Source organism: Aethalodelphis obliquidens, unplaced genomic scaffold (genome assembly GCF_003676395.1).
Source record: "Aethalodelphis obliquidens isolate GAN/ISIS:26980383/991018 unplaced genomic scaffold, ASM367639v1 scaffold64, whole genome shotgun sequence".
NCBI classification, from domain to species: domain Eukaryota; kingdom Metazoa; phylum Chordata; class Mammalia; order Artiodactyla; family Delphinidae; genus Aethalodelphis; species Aethalodelphis obliquidens.
The window spans coordinates 1,375,791-1,397,098 of record NW_020838008.1 but is presented as its reverse complement, the minus strand read 5'-3'; the positions used below and the strand labels follow the sequence as shown (position 1 = coordinate 1,397,098).

At 40.3% G+C, this 21,308-nt stretch overlaps 1 protein-coding gene across 3 annotated transcripts; it reads right to left on the bottom strand.

Moving 5' to 3' along the window:
• Positions 1-328: 328 nt before the first annotated feature.
• Positions 329-20,978, bottom strand: SMU1 (SMU1 DNA replication regulator and spliceosomal factor). 3 transcript variants are annotated; one of them, XM_027088991.1, is made up of 12 exons: positions 20,855-20,978; positions 17,577-17,787; positions 15,858-16,010; positions 14,687-14,797; positions 11,476-11,604; positions 9,651-9,770; positions 8,092-8,208; positions 7,334-7,461; positions 6,427-6,553; positions 3,933-4,100; positions 2,148-2,300; positions 329-847 (listed from the first exon to the last, which is right to left on the bottom strand). In XM_027088991.1, the coding sequence occupies exons 1-12, from the start codon at positions 20,878-20,880 to the stop codon at positions 749-751; spliced, it is 1,542 nt and encodes a 513-aa protein (XP_026944792.1). In that variant the 5' UTR covers positions 20,881-20,978; the 3' UTR covers positions 329-748. The 3 variants fall into 3 exon arrangements, with proteins under 3 accessions (XP_026944792.1, XP_026944794.1, XP_026944793.1); XM_027088992.1 differs by lacking the exon at positions 329-847 and adding an exon at positions 854-1,594; XM_027088993.1 differs by lacking the exon at positions 17,577-17,787 and having other exon boundaries at positions 20,855-20,955.
• Between the last annotated feature and the right edge of the window lie 330 nt (positions 20,979-21,308).

The window sequence follows — 21,308 nt, the reverse complement described above, 5'->3', positions numbered from 1 at the left end:
TGAAACAGAAAAGAGACACCCATATGCATTTCCAAATATGCCAAAACTGAATTCTCATATAATGTATCCTGCAACTAGTTCTATCCATTAAATGAAGACCATATTCCCTGGAAAAGTCACTGCTAAGAAAAATGAATGCCTGGGGGAGGGCAGTGAAATGAGAGATCCTATGTGACACCTGACTTTACATTCAGTCTGTCCTACCCAGGAACTGACTTCCGGCTGTACTTAAGATTCAGGAATAATAATGTAGTGTCCCACCCTCTTCATCTGATTCTAAGTAAATATGTTAACTAGATGAGCACTTATTTACATTTAAAAACAAAGCCTCCAGAAAGGTGTAAAGTTTATTAACATCTTTTAAAAAAAAAGATGGGACAGTAAACAGCTACTGAATTTGGGATAGTTCCTTATTTACAAGTTTTACTGCAGGAGGCCCGTTTTAATCAGCATTTCACATAATCAAAGGAGTACAGTTTTTCCCTAGAAATATCAGTATTTCACTCTCCAGGTAAAAGACTATTGAAAACATTGAGTGACTGCCCCAGTTAGAAACGGATAAGCGAATACCTTGAAAATATATAAAAAAGAGTAACTGCTACTTAAACATGAATTTTCACAAAATTATTCTTGTGCCTAATTCAGACAATTTACTTAGAAAAGCTGGCCTAAAAAAAAAAAAGCAACACATGAATATGTCTTCATTTTAAGTACATGCTCTCAAGCTAGTTTAAAAAGAAAAGTTGAATTAGGGTTTCCAGAGTTTTAGGAGTCCATCTTCACTGTAAGTAGCAATCAGGTTCTGATGAGGGTGATGTGCGATACCAATCACATCCTTCTCATGAACCTGGAATAGGTAAAGCACAGGATTAGGGTATACAGGTCTCCAACAAATCACTCTGAAGAAGCTTCCAGAGCTGAGTGGGAGGGAAGAAGAGTGAAGCTCCTACTTCTCACCAAAGGAATCAAGCCCAAGGCAGCCTCAGAGAGTGCTAACCAAACACACAAACCAAAAACTCAAACGAGGCTATCACATGGCTGATGACATTTTCTGTACTTTTCTTCATAATGTATAAATAACACTTTGAGCCAAACCACTCCTGCACTACAGTGGGTCCTAGTCGTCATCACCATTTTATAAATATTAAGCCAAGACAGTGGCTGAGACCAAACAATTCCTTCAGCTCAGTGAACTTATTAGTATTTTCCTCAACTAGAGGACACCTTCCACCTCATCTTGTTTTGTTCACATCTTGGATCTATACTGGAGGCTTCACAAGGCAGACGTGCCAACAGTTCACTCAAGAACAGTTTGAGATGAGGTTATTCTCTAACAGAGCTATGTGTATAATTTTTTATACATTCACCAGACCATTTCTTTTTCCTCGACTGCAGACGACTTCATTTTCCCTGCCCAACCACCCCTCTGCATTTGGGCTGTGGGCGGCATGTGACTAATTCTAATCAAAAAAGAATGACAAAGTAATATAAACAAACCACTTCCAGATGTGGGTCTTTAAAACATCCAGTATACCCCTTCAACTATCTTTTCTCCTTCTAAGATCTCAGGGGCCACATATTCCAAATGGCACAGCTAAAAGACAGGAGGACGATGCAATTTATATCACACTGTGACATAGTAAGAAACTTTCACTGTGTTAGACCACTGACATTTAAAGATTGTTTGTTACAGCAGCTAGCATTAATTATTCCTTGTTACTGATTGAGCCCTCTTACAACACAAAGCTGCTTAAAAAACATAATCTGATAGGATAATATACAAGTAACTTGCCTTTGAAAGGACACGGAGAGGACTAGCTATATCTGCCACTCTCCAATCGCCCTGGATAAGGTCTAACCAATCTAGCTGGCTAGACAGGCGTGTTCCCTTCCTCCTTCTCTGCTTTATGTACACCCATCCTATCCACGTGAAGCTGAAGGCTCACTATAAAGGATGACTTTTCCTGATACAGGAGTTAATTCCATACAATTACTTATGGGCCTTTTTTTTATTTAGTGATAACATTTTTACATTTTTTTATACCAAGGTTCACACAGATAGCAGTCTGGAAAAGGTTTACTTCAGAGTTCAGAGAGACATAAGCATTAACAATTTCTGTAGATGGCCGTAAGTCAGTAATACTTACTGTCAAAGTTCTCTCCAGTTTGCCAGTGACTGTGCTGAAACAGTAGAGCACAAAGTCCTCCCCTACACAGTAGATCCATTCACCACGGGGAGAGAGGGCACAGCAAACAAAGTCACCACCTTCTCTCTTACCAGAGCTGAAGCTTCTGACAATCTAGATCATTAACACAGCCCAAGGTAAAAATAAAACACCTGGATTAGCAACAGTTCTACTGCAGCAGTTTAAACTGACATCTTTATGTTATTTTGTACTTTGGTTTACTGTCATTTATAATTAGGTTACCAGTTCCATTCACCATGTCCTGAAATATTCAAAGGATAAGCTATCCTAAGTCAGTGGCAGACAGACATTTACAATTCACTTGTCCCAAGTCACCAATCCTACTCTTTAGTCTACTGAGCCATTTTACCCAGAAGCAAATTCGTTAGCATACACAGTTTCCTAAATCAACATACTACTGGTTCTCAGTGCTCTGTGGACCCATGCTCCCCAGTTTCCTCTTTCTAACAGAATGAGATGCCCTCTCCATTCATGATGGAACTGTCTCCAAGACCTTGCTTGCTCTATTTTACATACCATTAAGATCACCATAAATCAATGGAGAGAAACCAATCTCAAAAGGTTAAAAGGCTACATATTGTATGATTCCATTTAATTACTATTCTCAAAATGAAAAACTGTAATAATGGAAAACAGATTAGTGGCCGCCAGGGGCTAGAGCTGTGGGGGAAGGGTTTAACTATAAAAGTGTAGCACAAGGGAGTTTCTTTGGGAGTGATGAAACAGTTCTGTATCTTAATCGTGGTGGTTACATAAATCAACACGAGATGAAATTTCACAGAACTATTCATGTCCCACCTCAAAATGAATGCATGTAAAGACGTAAAATCTAAATAAGGTTTGTATGTGAGCTAACAGTGTTGTACCGATGTCAATTTCCTGGTTTTGACAACTGTACAATGTTTATGTAAGATGTTATCATTGGGGGATGCAGGTCAAGGGTGTACAAGAACTTTTTTTAAGTTTTTAAAAAGCCAAGCAGAAAACTAGGAAGTGGGCAACTATGGCTATTATGCAGTGTCCCAACAGGTACTGCAGACCAGCCATCTCAACCATAGGTTTGTCACTACCAATTTATCATTTATAGGGACTCAAGCAATGGAGAGAGAGTTCCATACACCAGCCCCTGCGTCTTCTCCATGCTCAGCAGGATCCCCAAGTGCCCAGCCCAACGTTTCAGTAGCATCACAACACATTCCCAGGGCTTGAGACCTCAACCTTGATACTCCTAATGTCCCTGGTGCTATAAAAGTGAGGTTCCTTGGGAACCAGCAGGTGTTCTGATTATAAATACACATCATAAAGACACTGTTGCCCTTCTCCTATTCGAGTTCCACCTTAGATCACATAGTAGCTAGCAGATGTCCCAAGCTGGTAATCCATACACTGTATCTCCCTCACTCACACAGGGATTGTTATATCAAAATCTTCAGTGAGGTTCTGCAGGAGGCTTAAAGACAGATCAGGGTCTCATTTATCCAAAGGATGCAAAAGAGAACAGTATACAAACATCCTGGGGAAAGTAGATTAACTACTGAGGTGCCAAAAAGATGTTTTGTAGACATAGAATTTAAAATATTAAATATGTGTCTGAAAAACAAATATAGTGTATATGGTTTTCCAAGTGGTGAACCCATATTTGGTTACTGAAAGTGCCAGGACCAAGACACGCTGATTTGGGAACAGCCCACAGGGCTTGAGCAAAGGCACTTTCTGAGCACTCACCTGTCCCTGCATGTTCATGATGACCACTGTGTTTGATCTGTTGCAAACCACAAAGTGCTCTGGGTTTTTAGGAAGCAGTATCACGCTGTTGACAGTGATGTCTGTCCCTGCAGTGCTGCCCAAGGATTTAAAGGTATTTGAACATTCTGTGGTCTTCATGTTCCAGATCTACAACACAAAAATATAAGGCATAAACATTTGGGGGGCGGAGGAGGAAGGTTAACAATGTCTAATGTTTTGCAGTTGAAAATTATATTACTAAAAAAGAAAAAAATTGACTCAGAAAAAAAAGCTTCTTACAGTCCAAATACCTAGCACTGCCATATACATAAGAGCTCCCCATTTGCTGATTAACTGGTATAAACAAAATAAAAATCAGAAAGTGAAATAATAAAACCCTTTTAAAACTTATGATCTTTTCCTACAAAATTTTCCTTGGCTGACAAGCTACCTATCTTTAATATCAGCTATGTGTCAACACTGCTACTGTCATAAACAACCAGAAAGCTACCCTTCTCTGGACACCAAAATGAAATGAGGGTTTTTTAGATTTACATGCTCAGGACCCTGAGATTCAGACTTGGTAGGTCTGGAGTGGGATGTAGGTTTGTGCAATTTTTTTAATCTTTTTTTGTTTTTAATTAATTAATTATGTGGCTGCGTTGGGTCTTCGTTGCTGTGCGCGGGCTTTCTCTAGTTGTGAGCAGGGGCTGCTCTTCATCGCGGTGTGATTGCAGTGGCTTATTGCAGTGGCTTCTCTTGTTGCAGAGCACGGGCTCTAGGCATGCAGGCTTCAGTAGCTGCGGCAGGCGGACCCTAGTGCACATGGGCTTCAGTAGTTGTGGTGTGAGAGTTCAGTAGTTGTGGCTCGTGGACTCTAGAGCGAGGATGTGGGATCTTCCCGGACCAAGGATCGAACCCATGTCTCCTGCATCGTCAGGTGGATTCTTAACCACTGCACCACCAGGGAAGTCCCTGTGCATTTTTTAAAAGCTCCACAAGTGATTCTCAGCTTGTACTGAGAACCACTGCAGAAGTCACAATGTTAACAGACACACATGAGGATCCATGAAGCGGAAGCTACTCTTGGCCACTTGTGTGACCTCTCCCAGTCCAACATTTCTTCTGCTAATAGTTCTCCACCCTAATGCTTTTCACCTGGCCCTTCTGAGCTACTATGAACTGAAGTGGTTAAATCAGACATCACAGTTATTAAAATCTGAAATGTGCTTAGAGAAGGGATGGACCAACTATTGCCTGGCATCGTCTGGACAGCACTCACTTCATGAGGTATAAAAACTTCAAAGGCATGGACTATGTTGTGTTTCTTCTGTGCCTTCAAAGGAACCCAGCACAAAACAGATGTTGAATGAATACCTATAGAGAGGAGGAAATAGTTGCCCCACTAGTTGTCCCAGTATTTATTTTCTTAATAAATACTGTATCATCTACCCCAATCTCCTCTCCAAAGCCCAGCAGCCTAGAAAAGAAATGAACATTTCAGGGATCAAGAGTTCTAAGACTTCTAGAGTTTTCTGTCCAAAAGGTCAGTGAGATGCTTTACCCCACTTATTGCAGAACTAAACGAAAAGACCACAAAACAAAGAGACCTACACAAGCCACCTCCCAATGGTATTTTTACAAGTTGTGAGGCCCATATATTGATACATAGCACAAAGAGGGCAAACCGCATGACTAAAGCACTAAGAGCTCTGTGTATTTCGCCACCTATCCTGAGGAAGAGTACATCTCCTACCTTCAGGTTTCTGGTTCAATTCCCAAGCCAGAAGAAGCCACTGCAGAAGGTGGTCTGACTGTTAGGGATTTGTGTTAGAATGTTTAGGTCTTCTGCCACGTAACACTCACTTACATAAGGCAATTTAAAAGCAGATCTAGAATGTAAATGGAGTGTCTCAAAGATCTCTAGTGATTTTCTATTTGGATTTCCCATCTTTTATAGGAAATGAGGCCCTCTGTTGAAATAACTAAATCTCTTAAGGTACCGAAGAGCCACTACTTTCAGATGAGAGCTGAAGGCAATAAATAAGTATCTGAGAGGACTTGGTTCTACTCTATGCCCCTGTTGCTCCTCTTTAAATGCTATTAGAAAGGCCCCAATGTGGAGGCTCGGGGTGGGATGAGGCTGGCCTATTTATTTAGCCACTGAGCTCTTCGTGAACTTGTTGCGGTGGACCGTACCTATGGCAAGATAGAATTTCACCACTGTAAATGGGGGTGGACTTAAGTTTAGAACTCCACACCTTTCCTCTTTTCCTACACATGATAGTGTCTGTAGGTTTGAGATTTGAGGTCCCTAGGCCAATAAGAATTACCACAGAATATTACTACTGTCACAGACTCACCTCAATTATGGCTAAAATACTTAGTAAAGAGGTTTAACCACCACAATTATCACCATTATCACCACTGAAAACTCCTCAAAGGGCAAAAGTGGAACAGACACCCCAAAACAAACCAGTAGCAAATACTTAACCTTCACAGTGCCATCAGAGGATGCACTAATAATATAATGCCCATCCTGTGTAAATGTTGCTTCATTAACGAAGGAGGAATGGCCACGAAATTCCTTCAGGGTTTTTCCAGATTTTAAACCATGAATTCTATCACAAATAAAAGCAAATGAAAAGAACAATTAATATTCTATATATTATGGTTGGGACCAACTGTTGAAAGGATTTTAGATGAATTATAGAAGCTCATGTTAAAATATTAAATGAAGAATGAGGGCTATGCAGTTATGTATGCAGTATTATTTTCATTATGTCAAACAATCAAACAAAACCACAACAAAAGCTTTGCACAGAGACTGGAAGAAAATATGCCAATAATACCACAAGCTTCTGTTCAGCAACGAATTTCTAGGTCTCTGCCGGGTCCCAGGAATCTGTATTTGTCACATGTCCTCTAAGGTGACTCTGAGGCAGGTGGGTCCATAGACCACACTTTGAGAAATATGAAGTACTGCTATAATCCCTTTCTAATCTCTCTTCTAGGTAAAGACCCAAATGGACAACACAATAGCACTGTGTCAGCTGTACTTTGGGGAAATAAGGTCTCACATACCCTCACTCTCCATATAAAAGCATCCTGGTGAAAACAAGGAATCACTAGTACCTCCCTGTAAGGCTTCACCATATTAAACCCAAGTGAGGGCAGTTTGGGGATTCTTTTTTTTTTTTTGCAGTACGCGGGCCTCTCACTGTTGTGGCCTCAAGCACAGGCTCCGGACATGCAGGCTCAGAGGCCATGGCTCACGGGCCCAGGCGCTCTGTGGCATATGGGATCTTCCTGGACCAGGGCACGAACCCGTGTCCCCTGCATCGGCAGGCGGACTCTCAACCACTGAGCCACCAGGGAAGCCCCTGGGGATTCTTACTTACCTAATTGTCTGGTCAAATGAGGCACTAAGGATCTGACTGCTATCCTTAGAAAAGCTTAGACAGGTGACACCTTTACTGTGTGCTCTTTCAAATCTCCTTAAACACTGTCCACTCTGAATCTTCCATACCTTTATTAAAAAAAAAAGAATAGTGAAAACCTGTAAATACTGTCCCACTCTACTCTGCAGAGCCAAGCAAGATGCAGTGCTCACTAATATGCTAAAAACAGCATTAAAAATGCATGCTAATAGCTGAATATGATATGTCTGGTTCACACAGTACAATGATAACTTGAATCCTTTGAAACTTAAACCTCTTTCCTTTTAAATTATTAAAACAAAAATTCAGACTCTAAGTTCCCTTAGCAGAGACCATTTCTGTATTTTATCTAGCCCAGGGGATTTTAGCAGCAATTAAATACAAGCCACAGCTAATCAACTGCTAATCACCTGCAGACCACCCCATCCCCTAAGCACAACACACCATAAGGTGAGCCACAGTGGCACAGCAGAAAGGGCACAAGCAGATCTGGACTGAAGTCCCAGATCTGTCACTTACCAACTGTGTGACCTTAAATTATTGGACCTCCCTAGGCAGAGTTATTATTAGGATTAAACAAGAAAAACTAAAGCCACTGGCATAAAGCTGATGCTCCATAAAGAGTAGCTGTTATTAAGCAAAAAACCTATGTAGGACACTAACTCATTACAGAACTCTCAAAATGTCTACATACAAGAGTTCATGCCACTAATTCATACCTTGATTTTTCCATCTTGGGCACCAGTTGCTAACATTTCTGTATCTCTGCTGAAGCACATGCAGAGGACAGCATCATCCATCATCATAAAGTTATCCTGGGCCTGGTACTTAAGATCCTAAAGGAAACAATGATAAGCAGTTATCAAAATAACACAAAAACACCAGTTACCCCAGGTCTCTGCAAACTCACTAAAAGCGGGATAATTGGACTATGCCAACTCTAAATCTGCAAAGCAAATAGTGTCATGCACACTATTCTGATGAACAACTGATAATACTGGGAATAACATTTTTACACAATTCAAGTAACTATTATAAAAAATGCAAACATATTAGCCTACATCTTTTGCTTATGATCCTAAGCAAAATTTCCCTACAGTACATATTGTACATCTTTAATAAATCTGAATTTATTTGTTTTTAGGGTATGACATGAGAAATTAATGTTTTGTCCATACTGTCAGCTACCTTTCCTAAAACCATGTATTGATTAATCCATTTATTTGTTATTTTTCTTTTATCATCTATTACTGTTCATATTGAACTACATATATATATATATTTTTTTTTACATCTTTATTGGAGTATAATTGCTTTACAATGGTGGGTTAGTTTCTGCTGAAATATATTTTTTCTAAAGTATAGAAAGAGACTGCTTCATGGTTAAAAAAAAAGGTAAATTATAAAGAAATATACAATGTAGAAAGTGAAAGTCACTCATAAATCCACTAAGCATGGAGTGGAATTTAGTACTCTATGATCAAGATTACATTTTAAATCAGGGGTTAGTCAACAAGTAGCTATTTGGGAAAAAGTTAAGTTGGGTCTACACCAATTTTAGCACCCTAAACAAATGCCAGATGGATCAAAAATTAAACATAAAAAGAAACATAATGAAGGAAGTCCAAAGGTACAAACTTCCAGCTGTAAAATAAGTGCCATGGGGATGTAATGTACAGCATGGTGACTACAGTTAGTAATACTGTATGTATATTTGAAAGTTGCTAAAAGAGTAGATCTTAAAAGTTCTCATCACAAGAAAAAAAAAAAGCTTCTAACTATGTGTGATGATGGATGTTAACTAGACTTACTGTGGTGATCATTTTGCAATATACACAAATATTGAATCAGAAGCAATCCAAAAGAGAAATGGGCAAAGGACATGAAAAGACTTCACAGAATAGGAAATACTGGTGGCTTTTCACATATAAAAAGATATTCCACTTCATTCAGAATGAAACACAATTAGTCCTACAATAAGGTTAGAGTGGAAACAATAAGCAACTGCTTACATATACACATAGAATATTCCAGAAAAGTTACATAAGAAACTGGTAACCCTGAGTGGACCAAGGAAGGAAGGGAACTGACTGGCTGAGGGACAAGGTGGGGAACAAGACTCTTTACTGAATAACAGTTCTATTTTATAAAATGTTTTATCAGATTTACATATTACCCATTCAAAAAGTAAATTTAAATTGCAAAACTAACAGATAATTTAAAAACAGTAACAGATAATTCTCCCACTAGAAAAATTAATGTATTTAAAATACTTTACCTTCCTGATTTTTCCAGTCGTAAAATTCCATACTTCAATGAATCCATCAACAGACCCAGTAACCAGATACTGACCATCTGGAGAAAATCGAGCACACTCCACATGTGATTTCTGACCAAACTGTTTCAAATGAAACAATGAAACAGATGCATTTTTATGTAGTGGCCTTAAAACAATTCCCACTTTAAACTTTTGAGAGCTCTGTCCTAGCATAAAGCCATAGCTAGCCTGTATCATGGAGTTTGGGAGGGGTGTTTCTGTACCCAGACACCAAGAGATGCTAGATATATTTTCTCCGAACAGTTTAGCGTCTAGGCTCTCCACTGAAACTAGTTTTTGTTCTTGTTTTTGTTGTTTCTTTTTTTTAAATGAAGTTGGTATTTCCAAAGAAAAGCAAAAAAACTATTTTAGCAAGGGACTTAGAACAAATAATCCTGTTAACTCAAGCAATAAAGTTTTACCAGAATCAGCCACTGTTGGCATGACTTTCACACTCAACTAAATATGGCATATGTTCCTATTTTTTTTTCATCTGGGGGAAAAAATTCTTTTTTCAAAATAAATGGCTATTTTCCTCCACTATTTTTTAAACAAATTTTCTATCACTGCTTCTTTTCATGACCTTCATTTAATCAAGTGATAATGTATGGCTGACTAACTCTAGGAGAACTGATTAGAGCTGACAGATTGTTTGCCTGGGAAATGTATCCTGAGCATTTACCAGCAAAGATGCTTCCATTAACAGATAAAAACTACAGAACGTTAGACAGATGGGAACAGAGAAAAGCTCTATTATGAGTTTCATTTTAAATGCCAAAAAAGGAAGTGTTTATAACAGAAAATCTTAGTCCAGCAGGATAATTATAATGGATTTCTATTTGTCGCAAGGTTTTAACCAGGGTAAATAAAAGTGCTGCCCCAAAATACCTTTACATGCAAATCAAAACATATAATCCAGAAAAGACAAATTCAAAACACTAAGCCAAAGTCAAAGATTTGAGGAATATGAATTATTTTTAAATCTATAAATTCAATCAGAGCACAAACCCAGAAAGAAACTAATAAAAAGGAGATGCTAGGGCTTCCCTGGTGGCGCAGTGGTTGAGAGTCTGCCTGCCAATGCAGGGGACACGGGTTCATGCCCCGGTCCAGGAAGATCTCACATGCCACGGAGCGGCTGGGCCCGTGAGACATGGCCACTTAGCCTGCGCGTCCGGAGCCTGTGCTCCGCAACGGGAGAGGCCACAACAGTGAGAGGCCTGCATACCGCAAAAAAGAAAAAAGGAGATGCTAAAGTAGCAAATATGGTTGTAATTCTGAGGACTGCAACAATTATTTCATTATGCTTTTTCTTAGAAAAGTCAAAAAACAAAACAAAAAACACCAAGAACCAGCCATCAAGGTGATAAAATTATTTTCCTCAAACACCACTCAAGCCCACTTTACAATCCATGCCTGGTACTTTGCCTAACATGTAGCAAGCAAAAACACAAATGTTGAACAGGACAAATTTCATGGTTCTTAGTCCCAGGCTTAACCAAAGAGCTAAGCAGTCTTCCAAATGCAGGATTCCTTGGAGGAAGTCCAAGGGCAGATGATGGGCCAGATGTCCAATGTATGTCCACTCGGTAATACAGTTGAGGTGTGCCACTGCCTGGCTGCAGGGAGACCTCAGTGATCACCGGCAGCAACCATGAACGTTGTCAGAGCTGGAGAATGAGTTCTGCTCCCCAACCCAAGCTCCTGGCACAGGGCCTGGCTAAGCAAGCATACACTGAGTCCCCAACAAATGATTACCGACTGGCTGAGTGTCCAAGGATCCTACCTTAATATGCCTGCTCAGCTGCGTAGGAAACTTTTCTTCTTCCACATCTTTGACAGCTGCTTTGCCTCGGAACAAATCTATGGTCATACCAGGAGGAAGCAATCCCTGGTGCTGCTGCCACTTCAGTGCCTATGAGAAAAGAAATCCACTTGGGTGCTTTTAAGATCTGGTCCTGATTGTTCAGACAAAGCCTGAAACTGTGAGCCATCCAGACCCAACCATCTTTGGCCATCCAAACACAACATAAGCTCGGCTATTCTGTGTCCTAGGAACACAGGCTGATCTCAGGGTAGAAGGGGACTCTGAGAGCCAACAGGGCCATGTTTTTACACCTATTTTCTTATAGGTGTCTCTTATTATAAATAAAATTTGAAAAACAGAAATCTCCCATAGTTCCAACATCCAAACACAGCTACTGTTAGCATTTCATATGTTACCTTGTAGTATTTTTCCCCTGACATATATGTTTAATTTATATAGCTGTAATTATACCATATGTAAAATTTTATATTGTTTTCACCTATCATTAGATCATGCTATGACATGACTAACTAATACTGGCACTTCTGGGCCAGTTAAGTACGTGGCTGTACAATATATCCTATGTAGTAGATGTTTCACAGTTTATTTAATATATTAATGGACATTTATACTGCTTCTAATTTTTGCACTCATCTAAATAATGCTGCAGTGAACACCTTTGGACATAAGGCTTTTTCCATTATGAGCATATTCCCCACTTGCAATAGGTTCCTAGAAGAGGACTTACTGAATCAAGAAAAGAACACAAATGGTTAAGGCTCTTTATATACACTGCCAAAGTGTTTTCCCCAAAAGACACAACTTCAATAGCATTCACGACTGCATTATGGGGAGTAGAAAAACCATGGACTTTGAAGACAAATGGTCCTAGTTTGTCAACTATGCTATTCTGACTCCCAATTTCACCAACTAAATTCAGGGGAAAAGCCTAATTCCTAGAGCTGATGAAAGGATAAAATAAAATAATATATGTAAAGTCTATAACACAGGGACATGATCAATGTTGATTCCTTTTTCCCTTTACTATAGCAAGAAAACAATAATTTTGGATGTCATTTAAAAACTCTAATGAGTGGAAAGTTAGGCCCTACTTTAGTCAATTCTCTGATTAGAGTTTGAGCTTTTCTGCATGTTTATTAACTACATATATTTCTTCTGTTAGCTGTTTATTCATGTTCTTTGCTCACTCATCTATTGTGGTCTTACTATTTTTCTTATCAATTTGTGAGCTTTTAATGTGATCAAGACATTGTATTTGTTGTTTATGTTCGCCAAAAAGAATTTTTTTCCCAATCTACCCATTTTTTTTATTATAGCTTTAAAGCTTTCTTTTTATCTTAAGTTAAACTCTCAAGTAATGAAATTTGTTGACCTTTACCTTGGTGTTTACTCCCTACTCACAGGAAATCCTTCTCTATCAAGAGGTTTGATACATTATATCACCACCTAAGTTTTTCTATATTCTTAAAATACATAACTTTCACTCTATCTGAAATTATGCTTATAAAATATGAGAGAAGGCTCTAATCTGACATTTCTCCCCCATTCTAAAGTAGGTGCCCCAACACCATACACTTAATAATTCCTCCCTGTTCCTAGGTTCTGTGACATTCCCATTAACATCTATTGAATTCTTATAAATAACAGGATCAATTTCTTGCACTGCTGTTGCACTGGATGCCAAGTACCAAAATGATTCAAACTATAAACCTGTTAAAAGCTTCACTACTTCTAGGGCTACTGTGCTTTCAACATTCTTCCTTTCCAAAATTTCTTTGATGAATATACTTCCAAGTTTATTTTTTCAAGTGAACACTAGAAGTCTTCTGTGAAACAGTTCTAATCCTATTGTGATCTTTATTATAAACTGCCTTAAATCTAAGAAGAACTGGCATCAACATCAGTCTTATCCAGGAAAATCAATGTTTCACCATCTACTCAAATCTTCTTTCATTTCTCTTGAAAGCTTTGAAAGGCTTTTGCTTTTTTAAAAAGTGGAAATAAATCATGTATTACCCACAAAAGTTAATGCTAGAATTCTTACATTGTATGCTGTTGCTATAAACAAAAGCTCTTTTTTTCACTGAATATTCGAACTGGCCAGTGCTGATATGTAGAAATGTAATCAACTTTTGTATATTTTATATCTCACAACTTTACCAAACTTTTAAATTAATTCTATGATTATAGTTTAAATATTTAATGTTTATAAATACTATTAATTTTGTTTATTTCTTTCCAAAATTCATATGTTGCTTATTTTTCATATTTTACTTTAATGACTGGAGAACTTGACCTGTCTCCAATCAACAGGTATTCTCTACAGGCTCTTTACCCTTAGTCTACAGCAACTTCAAATCACTCCCAACTTTAAAAGGAAAAAACAAAAACGAAAACCCCTCTCTACATCACCCCTATCTCCTTCCTTTAACAACCAAGAAAGGAACAACTTGAGAGATGAAAAGGGAAGCCAAGAAGAAAAGGGTTAGAAAAACCAAGAGTGGAGTTTCATGAAGACGAGTGGTTATCATGGTTGAGAGCAACCAAGAGCATGGGGAAGATGAGGTCAGAAAGGAGTCTGTACTCTAGGTCGCATTAAAATTGGAACGACAATGCTAGTAATACTACTACTAAAAAAAAAAAAAAAAGAAAGAAAAGAAAAGAAAAAAGAAACACCGCCAGCAGCTACCAGTTACTGTGTGTTTACAAGGTGCCAGGCAAAATATAATTGTTTTAAGTACATTTTATCTCATTTAATCCTTACTACAACACCAAGATGAGTAACTGGGATCAAAAAAGTTAGGTAATATGCCCAACACCGCATAGCTGGTAAGTGAGAGAGCTCAGATTCTAACTATGGTAAACATTTGTTCCAATTTGTTTCAGACAGTGTTCTAGCACGATGATCAACAATGCCCTCAAGATTGGATGATAAATTCTATTGTTACCCTAATTCTGTCTCTAGAGTGTATGCCCTTAACCACTAATCTATACTGCCACTCCCAGGAAAGATGAATGTGGCATGGCACAGCTGTTGGTACAAGCAGCTCTACAGGTATTTCCCAGTTCTTAGGATGTCTGATTTCTTTAGCTCATACATAGACTTTATATGGTACAGGAAACACTACCAGGAGTTCAGAGTCATTTCAGTTCCACAGACTGTAATTACCTGACCCAGCAATGCCATGAGACGAGATGGAGGCACCACGCTGACTTCCCCAGCTAAGGCCTGGGCAATCGCTGCTCTTCTCTTCTCTTTGCTACTTCCATCGGGGTATGCCTGAAAAAGGAGCGGCAGTAGCATCATTTCCAAGAAATGGCAAAAGACATAAATGTGCTTATTTTTAAAAAAGTAACAGTAATCAAGCAGAAACATTCAAAAAGGAAAACATAAAAAGTTAAACAGAAGATTAATCAAACCATTTAGTTTTTAAAAACAACTTCTCAATTCTACCCACTTGCATTTCAAAAGTATGAGCTGAGAGAGAACTGAGGTCAGCCAATCCACACCATTATTTCTGAAAAGAGCCTAAGTAAACTATGTCAAAGCCAGAGTTGTTTTTCCAATTTTTGAAAAATCTGCAGAGCCAAGGATTCTTTTATATTCTTTAATAATTTTGTTCAGTCAAATGACTCCCAGCCCAGAAGTTCTTCACCACCTCTAACTTAAATCCTGTCCTGGCAATCCAAACTCCTTCCTTTATCCTCACGGTTTCTGTGAGTTTACTCTAACAACTTCCCATTATCCAGTGCCTATTAAATTCTTCTTCCTCCTATTTAGACAAGCTTCTAGTAAAAGGCTGGGTGAAAAAGAATGATACTATATTTATATATATATATATATATATATATATATATGGTTTTGGAAGAATAAAAGAATAACAATCATCATGCTCCAGTAAGCATAATCAGCTGAGAAGCAAAAACACAAGCTTTTAAGAACTAAAAGAACCAGGACTTCCCTGGTGGTCCAGTGGTTAAGACTCTGCACTTCCAAAGGGACACAAATGCACAGTGAACATACCAGCAGTAGAGCAGCACTTCTGGGCCAGTTAAGTACGTGGGCTAATGTGGAAATGATACCAAAATAAACTGTCTACTTTTTTACTAATCAACACACAATCCTATATGATGAGGTGTGTGGGGGAGGGAAGGTCCTCAAATACTAAATTAGATTATTCTCTTTAACATATGCAAATTTCAACCAATGTAAATAAACAAAAAAGTATGATTTTCAAAAATTAAATCAAAAATACGAAAAGTATCCAATAAAATGTTTTAAAAAGATCACATTATTGCTCAAAGTTAACAACAGTTTCTTTTCATTACCACCGTCATACCTCTCGAGGATCGAAATAAGACCTGGCCAAGAGGTTTTCCAGATGAATATACCGTTCTGGCTGTGTTTGTTTTAACATAATCATGGGATCAGTCTGTCTCAGAAGAGATCTGGCAGCACCCAATTCACGGAGCTCTATTAATTCCAAAACAACCTGTATAATTGAAAGAAAATGGCTGTCAATGCATTCGCTTATTAATTTTTCTTTTTCAGTACTATTTCTGACATAGAAATGGCCTATCAAAATGATCTCCAAATCACAAATCAGGAAATGCCCCTTCTCCTTTTCACAAGCAATTTCAGGCAGACAACTACAGTAATTGTAAAGTAATAACTTCAGTCCTTCATTTTTATCTACCAATCTCCTCTCCTCTACCAATCTCCTCTCCTCTTAGGTCTCTTACTCAGAATGTAGATGCTAGAGAAAACTAAAGATGGAAATATCTCTATAGGCTCCAGAGAAACCTTTCTCCAATTACCAAAATTTTCTTTAGGGAATTAACTAAACTCACGTGGACTGTAAAGAAACAAACCCATTTCCCTATTTTTACTTCAAACCACATGACATTCTTATTTCCAGAAAATCCACTCTGTTCTGTTATATAATAAGTAATTTTACGATCTATGTCCTGGTTTCCTGGCACACATCTTCTAAAAACCTTGGTATTTCCCCAGTGATAGAAATATCTTTGTTATTCATAAGCCCTCTGCATCACACCTGAGTTAGTGCTAAGGAGATGGCTCAGGACAAGGGCTGGCTATCAAAAGGACCAACCATATGATTAGAGGATTGATGCTCTGAGCCAGCCCAACCCTGCAGAGGGTCAAGGAACTAGAATTTGAATGAAATATCTCAATGGAGCTTCCTGGTTGGTGAATACTTTAATGTGCCAGGTAAGAGACAAACCCTAACTCCCTGGGGGGAAGGCACTGGAAATTCTGGTTCAGTACCCTCCCAAACTTCACCCTATATGTCTCTTCACTCAGCTGGTACTGATCTTTCCCCTTGATAATAAAACTGCAATCATCAGTATGTCACTTTCCTGAGGTCTGTGTCATTCTAGTGAATTATCAACTCTGAGGGGGTCATGGGGACCCTCAAATTTGTAGCCAGTTGGTCAGAAGTATAGATGGCCCAAAACCCCAAAGTGTGGCTGGTGTGGGAAGTAAAGACAGTCTTGTAGAGGACCGAGCCCTTAACTAGTGGGGTCTGCACTAACTCTGGGTGGTTAGTGTCAGAACTAAATTGCAGCACACTATTTGGTGTCAGAACAGTTGGTGTCAGAATAGATCATTCAATGGTCACTTAAGAAAGAATTTCAATTTGGGAAAATCTTGGCTTTTCCAAGAAGAGAAATAAAAATACAGAGTAGTTGGGCTTCCCTGGTGGCGCAGTGGTTGAGAGTCCACCTGCTGATGCAGGGGACGCGGGTTCGTGCCCCAGTCCGGGAAGATCCCACATGCCGCGTAGCGGCTGGGCCCATGAGCCATGGCCGCTGAGCCTGCGCATCCAGAGCCTGTGCTCCGCAACGGGAGAGGCCACAACAGTGAGAGGCCCGTGTACCGCAAAAAAAAAAAAGAGTAGCACTCAAGCTTTGACAGTGTAAATTTTAGGGCTGTTAAAGCCCCATAATGCTTGAAGAAATGTTCATGGATGCTTTCCAGTCAGGGGGCCCACAATAAACCAACATACAGGGATCAGCATCACCCCCACTCTTACCTGTTCATAGAGGTCAATGAGGGTTTTGTCTGGCAATTTCAGAGACTGTATAGCCTGTAAAACAGTGTCCCAATGGCCACTATTAATGTCAGCCACAAAACTCTCAATGCTGTCCACAGTATTCAGAGACACAGTAGTCTCTTCCTGCAAGGTGGCTAATGCCCGATGTAAACTGTTCTCCTTTAGGTACTGCATGATAAGACGGATCACACTGAAAGAAGAAAGCAAGTCATTCAGCTCATGGATCCTCACTCACCAAAGAGTTCACAAAATAAATCCCACCCCAGTTTATTTTTCTACACAACCATCCTCCTTTCACTACCTACTTTCCGTTTCTTTATCGTGTGAGTAAAACTTTCCAAAAAAATCACAGAACCTAAGCTACAAGATATCATCCAGTCCTACTTCCAACGCAGAAATAGGAGAACTGGGGTTCAGCGAAGGGAAATAATTTGCCCAATGTCTCACAGTCAGCTAGAAAGCAAGTTAGTACCAAGAAGACTCTCTTACTTCCAAGGTCAGAGATCTTTTTATTATGCCAAGTTTCTTATTAATTCATATGATTACACTGTTGCACACTATAGTAAAATACTTTAAACCAAGTCTAGTCACTGACACAAAATAAATGATTGGATGATTTGGTCCATTTTTCAAATGACAACAAAAAATATGAATTGAGACCTTCTTAAAAGGGATTTGTTGAACACAAATAAGTAGAGCTATACTGTATGTAAAAGCAAAACAAACTATGTGTCCTCACTTGCAAAAATAACACCTACCCACTGCCTTTATTACCAAATGTTCAAGACAAGTGAAATAAAAACATGTGGATTCAGTTTCCCAAGGAAAAGAGGACCCAGACAATCTCCAAATACTCAGAGAACAAGCAACGGTTTTCAGCATGTGACACGTCATTTCGAGTTAAATATATATAATTAAAGCTTCTTTTGTTGTTGTTGTTGTTTTGTTATTTTGAGGTACGCGGGCCTCTCACTGTTGTGGCCTCTCCCGTTGCGGAGCACAGGCTCCAGACGCGCAGGCTCAGCGGCCATGGCTCAGGGGCCCAGCCGCTCCGCGGCATGTGGGATCCTCCTGGACCGGGGCACGAACCCGTGTCCCCTGCACCGGCAGGTGGACTCTCAACCACTGCGCCACCAGGGAAGCCCGATATAATTAAAGCTTCTTGATCTTCGGCTTAGTGTTAAGGAGTCTAGTGAAGAATGTTGTTCATATAGACAGTAAAAGTTCACTTTACAGGCTATACTACACTGTTCTTCTCTTGCCTTAAAAGTAAATATGTGGCACACAAGATATTTCTACTGGACAGCACTAGTATCAGGGGTCACACTGTCCTGGTTGGAAGGGATTTCAGACTGGAATTTAGTCAATTCTCTTTCCCAGGAGAGAAATAATAAAAAATAATAACCAATGTTTTCTATGTGTTCACTATATATCAGGTACTGTTCTAAGCATTTTGGATTCATTTACTCCTCAAAACAACCCTATGAGGATGGCATTACTCTTACATCCATTTTACAGATGAGAATTTGACCAGGTAACAGAGATAAGTGGAAAAATGAAGATTCAAACTGGCAGCGTGGCAGGTGAACATACACCCTGGACAGGAAAGCAAACACCCTCTTCTTAAAAAGGGCTCCCTTCCTGCAGAAGGGAACTGATTACTGCTACTCACAGTAGTCTTTTCTCTCATGGCCCCTTTAAGAGATACCTGCTGTTCCAGTATCACACTGTCTTCCATAGCACGCTTCCATTTACACTCCCCAAATGAAACACCACACTTCACGCTTGGAAAGAACTCATATTTGACATAGCCAAAATCAAATTCACGTCCTTCAAACACAGTGTAATACATAAAGAGCTAAAAGCTTTGGAGATAGGCTGGGATTTGAGTCAGAGTTCTGTCACTTACTGTGACTATGGACAAGTCAGTTAACATCTCTTTGCCTGTTTCCTCATCTGTTAAGAAAAATAACTACTCTGTAGGGGTTGGTCAAAGAGTTGACTACACTGCTTATAGTGTGACTAGCATGGAAAATACTTAGTAAAAAGCAGCAATTATTGATAATGAAAACATGCAGCTGGGAGAATGGTTAGCTCCCACTTTGATTCAGGCTCAAAGCATGGAATCCTTTCCAACTCCTGCCCTGACTTAGGTGTCTTCATCGCCAGCACTCTCCATCACCCTTCTTTGCTTTACTTTTCTCCAAAACACTTACCACCATTTGCTAAGCCTATTTTACTTACTGCTTTTGCCTGCTGTTTGCCTTCCTCAATAACAATGTACTTTCTATAAGGGCACGGATTTTTGTTTGCTTCGTTCACTACTATATTCCCAGGGTCTAATACAAGTACACAGCAGACTTCAATATTTGTTGAATGAATAAACCTCCCTTCTTCCTATGGCAGACCTTGAGGACAAGTCCTCTCTCCCTTACACTCAGGACACAAATGATACGTCTGCTGATTTAATTATTAAGTGTTGGCAAGAGCAAGGTAGAGGATGGAATCCTGGAAAAGTTCACTAAAGACCTTCAGTCACTCATTAGCCCCCCTCTCCCCCAAGTCTATCATTCTCCTGGCCCAATTTCCACATTCTGTCCCTCCTTTGGGCTACACAGAGCTCACAGACTAACCAAAATTCAGCGCCACGTGGAACTTCATAAAATAGCTAGTCGCTCATTCATTCCAAAGACAATCACTCATTCATTCCAAAGACAATCATTGAGCCTCGACGATGTGCTAGGAACTGGGACTGTAATGAAAAGGAGCCCCTAGACGCCTACACAGGCTAGTAGGGTGGACAAACGGTGACAATACTGGATTAAGTGCTGGGCAGAAAAAAGCAGAGGGCCCTGTAAGCACAGGGGAGGAAACAAACAACACTGCTCACTGGGGGCGGGAAGAGAAAGAAGGCCGCGAGTGCGGCCCCCTTGTGCAGATTAGACCGGAGTCCAGATTGGATGGCTAATTTGCTCAGTCACAGATACCCGGAGTCGGCGAGGGCTAGAACTCAGGTCTTCCAGGCATGTCTTACCCCCAACCCCGCGCCGCCTCCCACCGGGCTTTGGGCTTCCCGTCCGCTACTTTCTTGTGGGCCCGCCTCCGAGGTAGCCAGATCCAAGAAGCTTCTTTGAGGGAAAGGAAATGCCCCTCCACTCCCCAGCCTCTCGAACGCCTCCCCCGAGCAGCTCCTACGACCCCACCCTTCGCCTGCCGGCCCCCGCAACCTCGCGAGCATCCACCACCACGGGACTCACTCCGAGGACTCGATTTCGATCGACATAGCGCTATCTTCCCTGGCGCAGGGGCCACTCCACTCTCAGGGCCAGTAGCGGACCGCACCAGCGACACCTCCGGCGGCCCCCGTACGTCACTTCCGCTCGACGTCCGACGCCCGCTCTGGAGGCGGTCTGTACGGAAGAGGGGCGTGGAGTGCGTGAGGAGCGGGGTTTTGAGAGGCGGAGCTTCGAGGGGCCGTCGAAAGTCGGAACCTGGGCGCCTGCTGCAGAGAATTTTCCGTTCTCCTCCCTAGAGGAAAAGTTGCCTTTAAAGGACTAGTTTTTTTGTTTGTTTTTTCTGCGGTGCGCGGGTTTCTCACTGTTGTGGCCTTTCTGTTGCGGAGCACAGGCTCCGGACGCGCAGGCCCAGCGGCCATGGCTCACGGGCCCAGCCGCTCCGCGGCATGTGCGATCTTCCCGGACCGGGGCACGA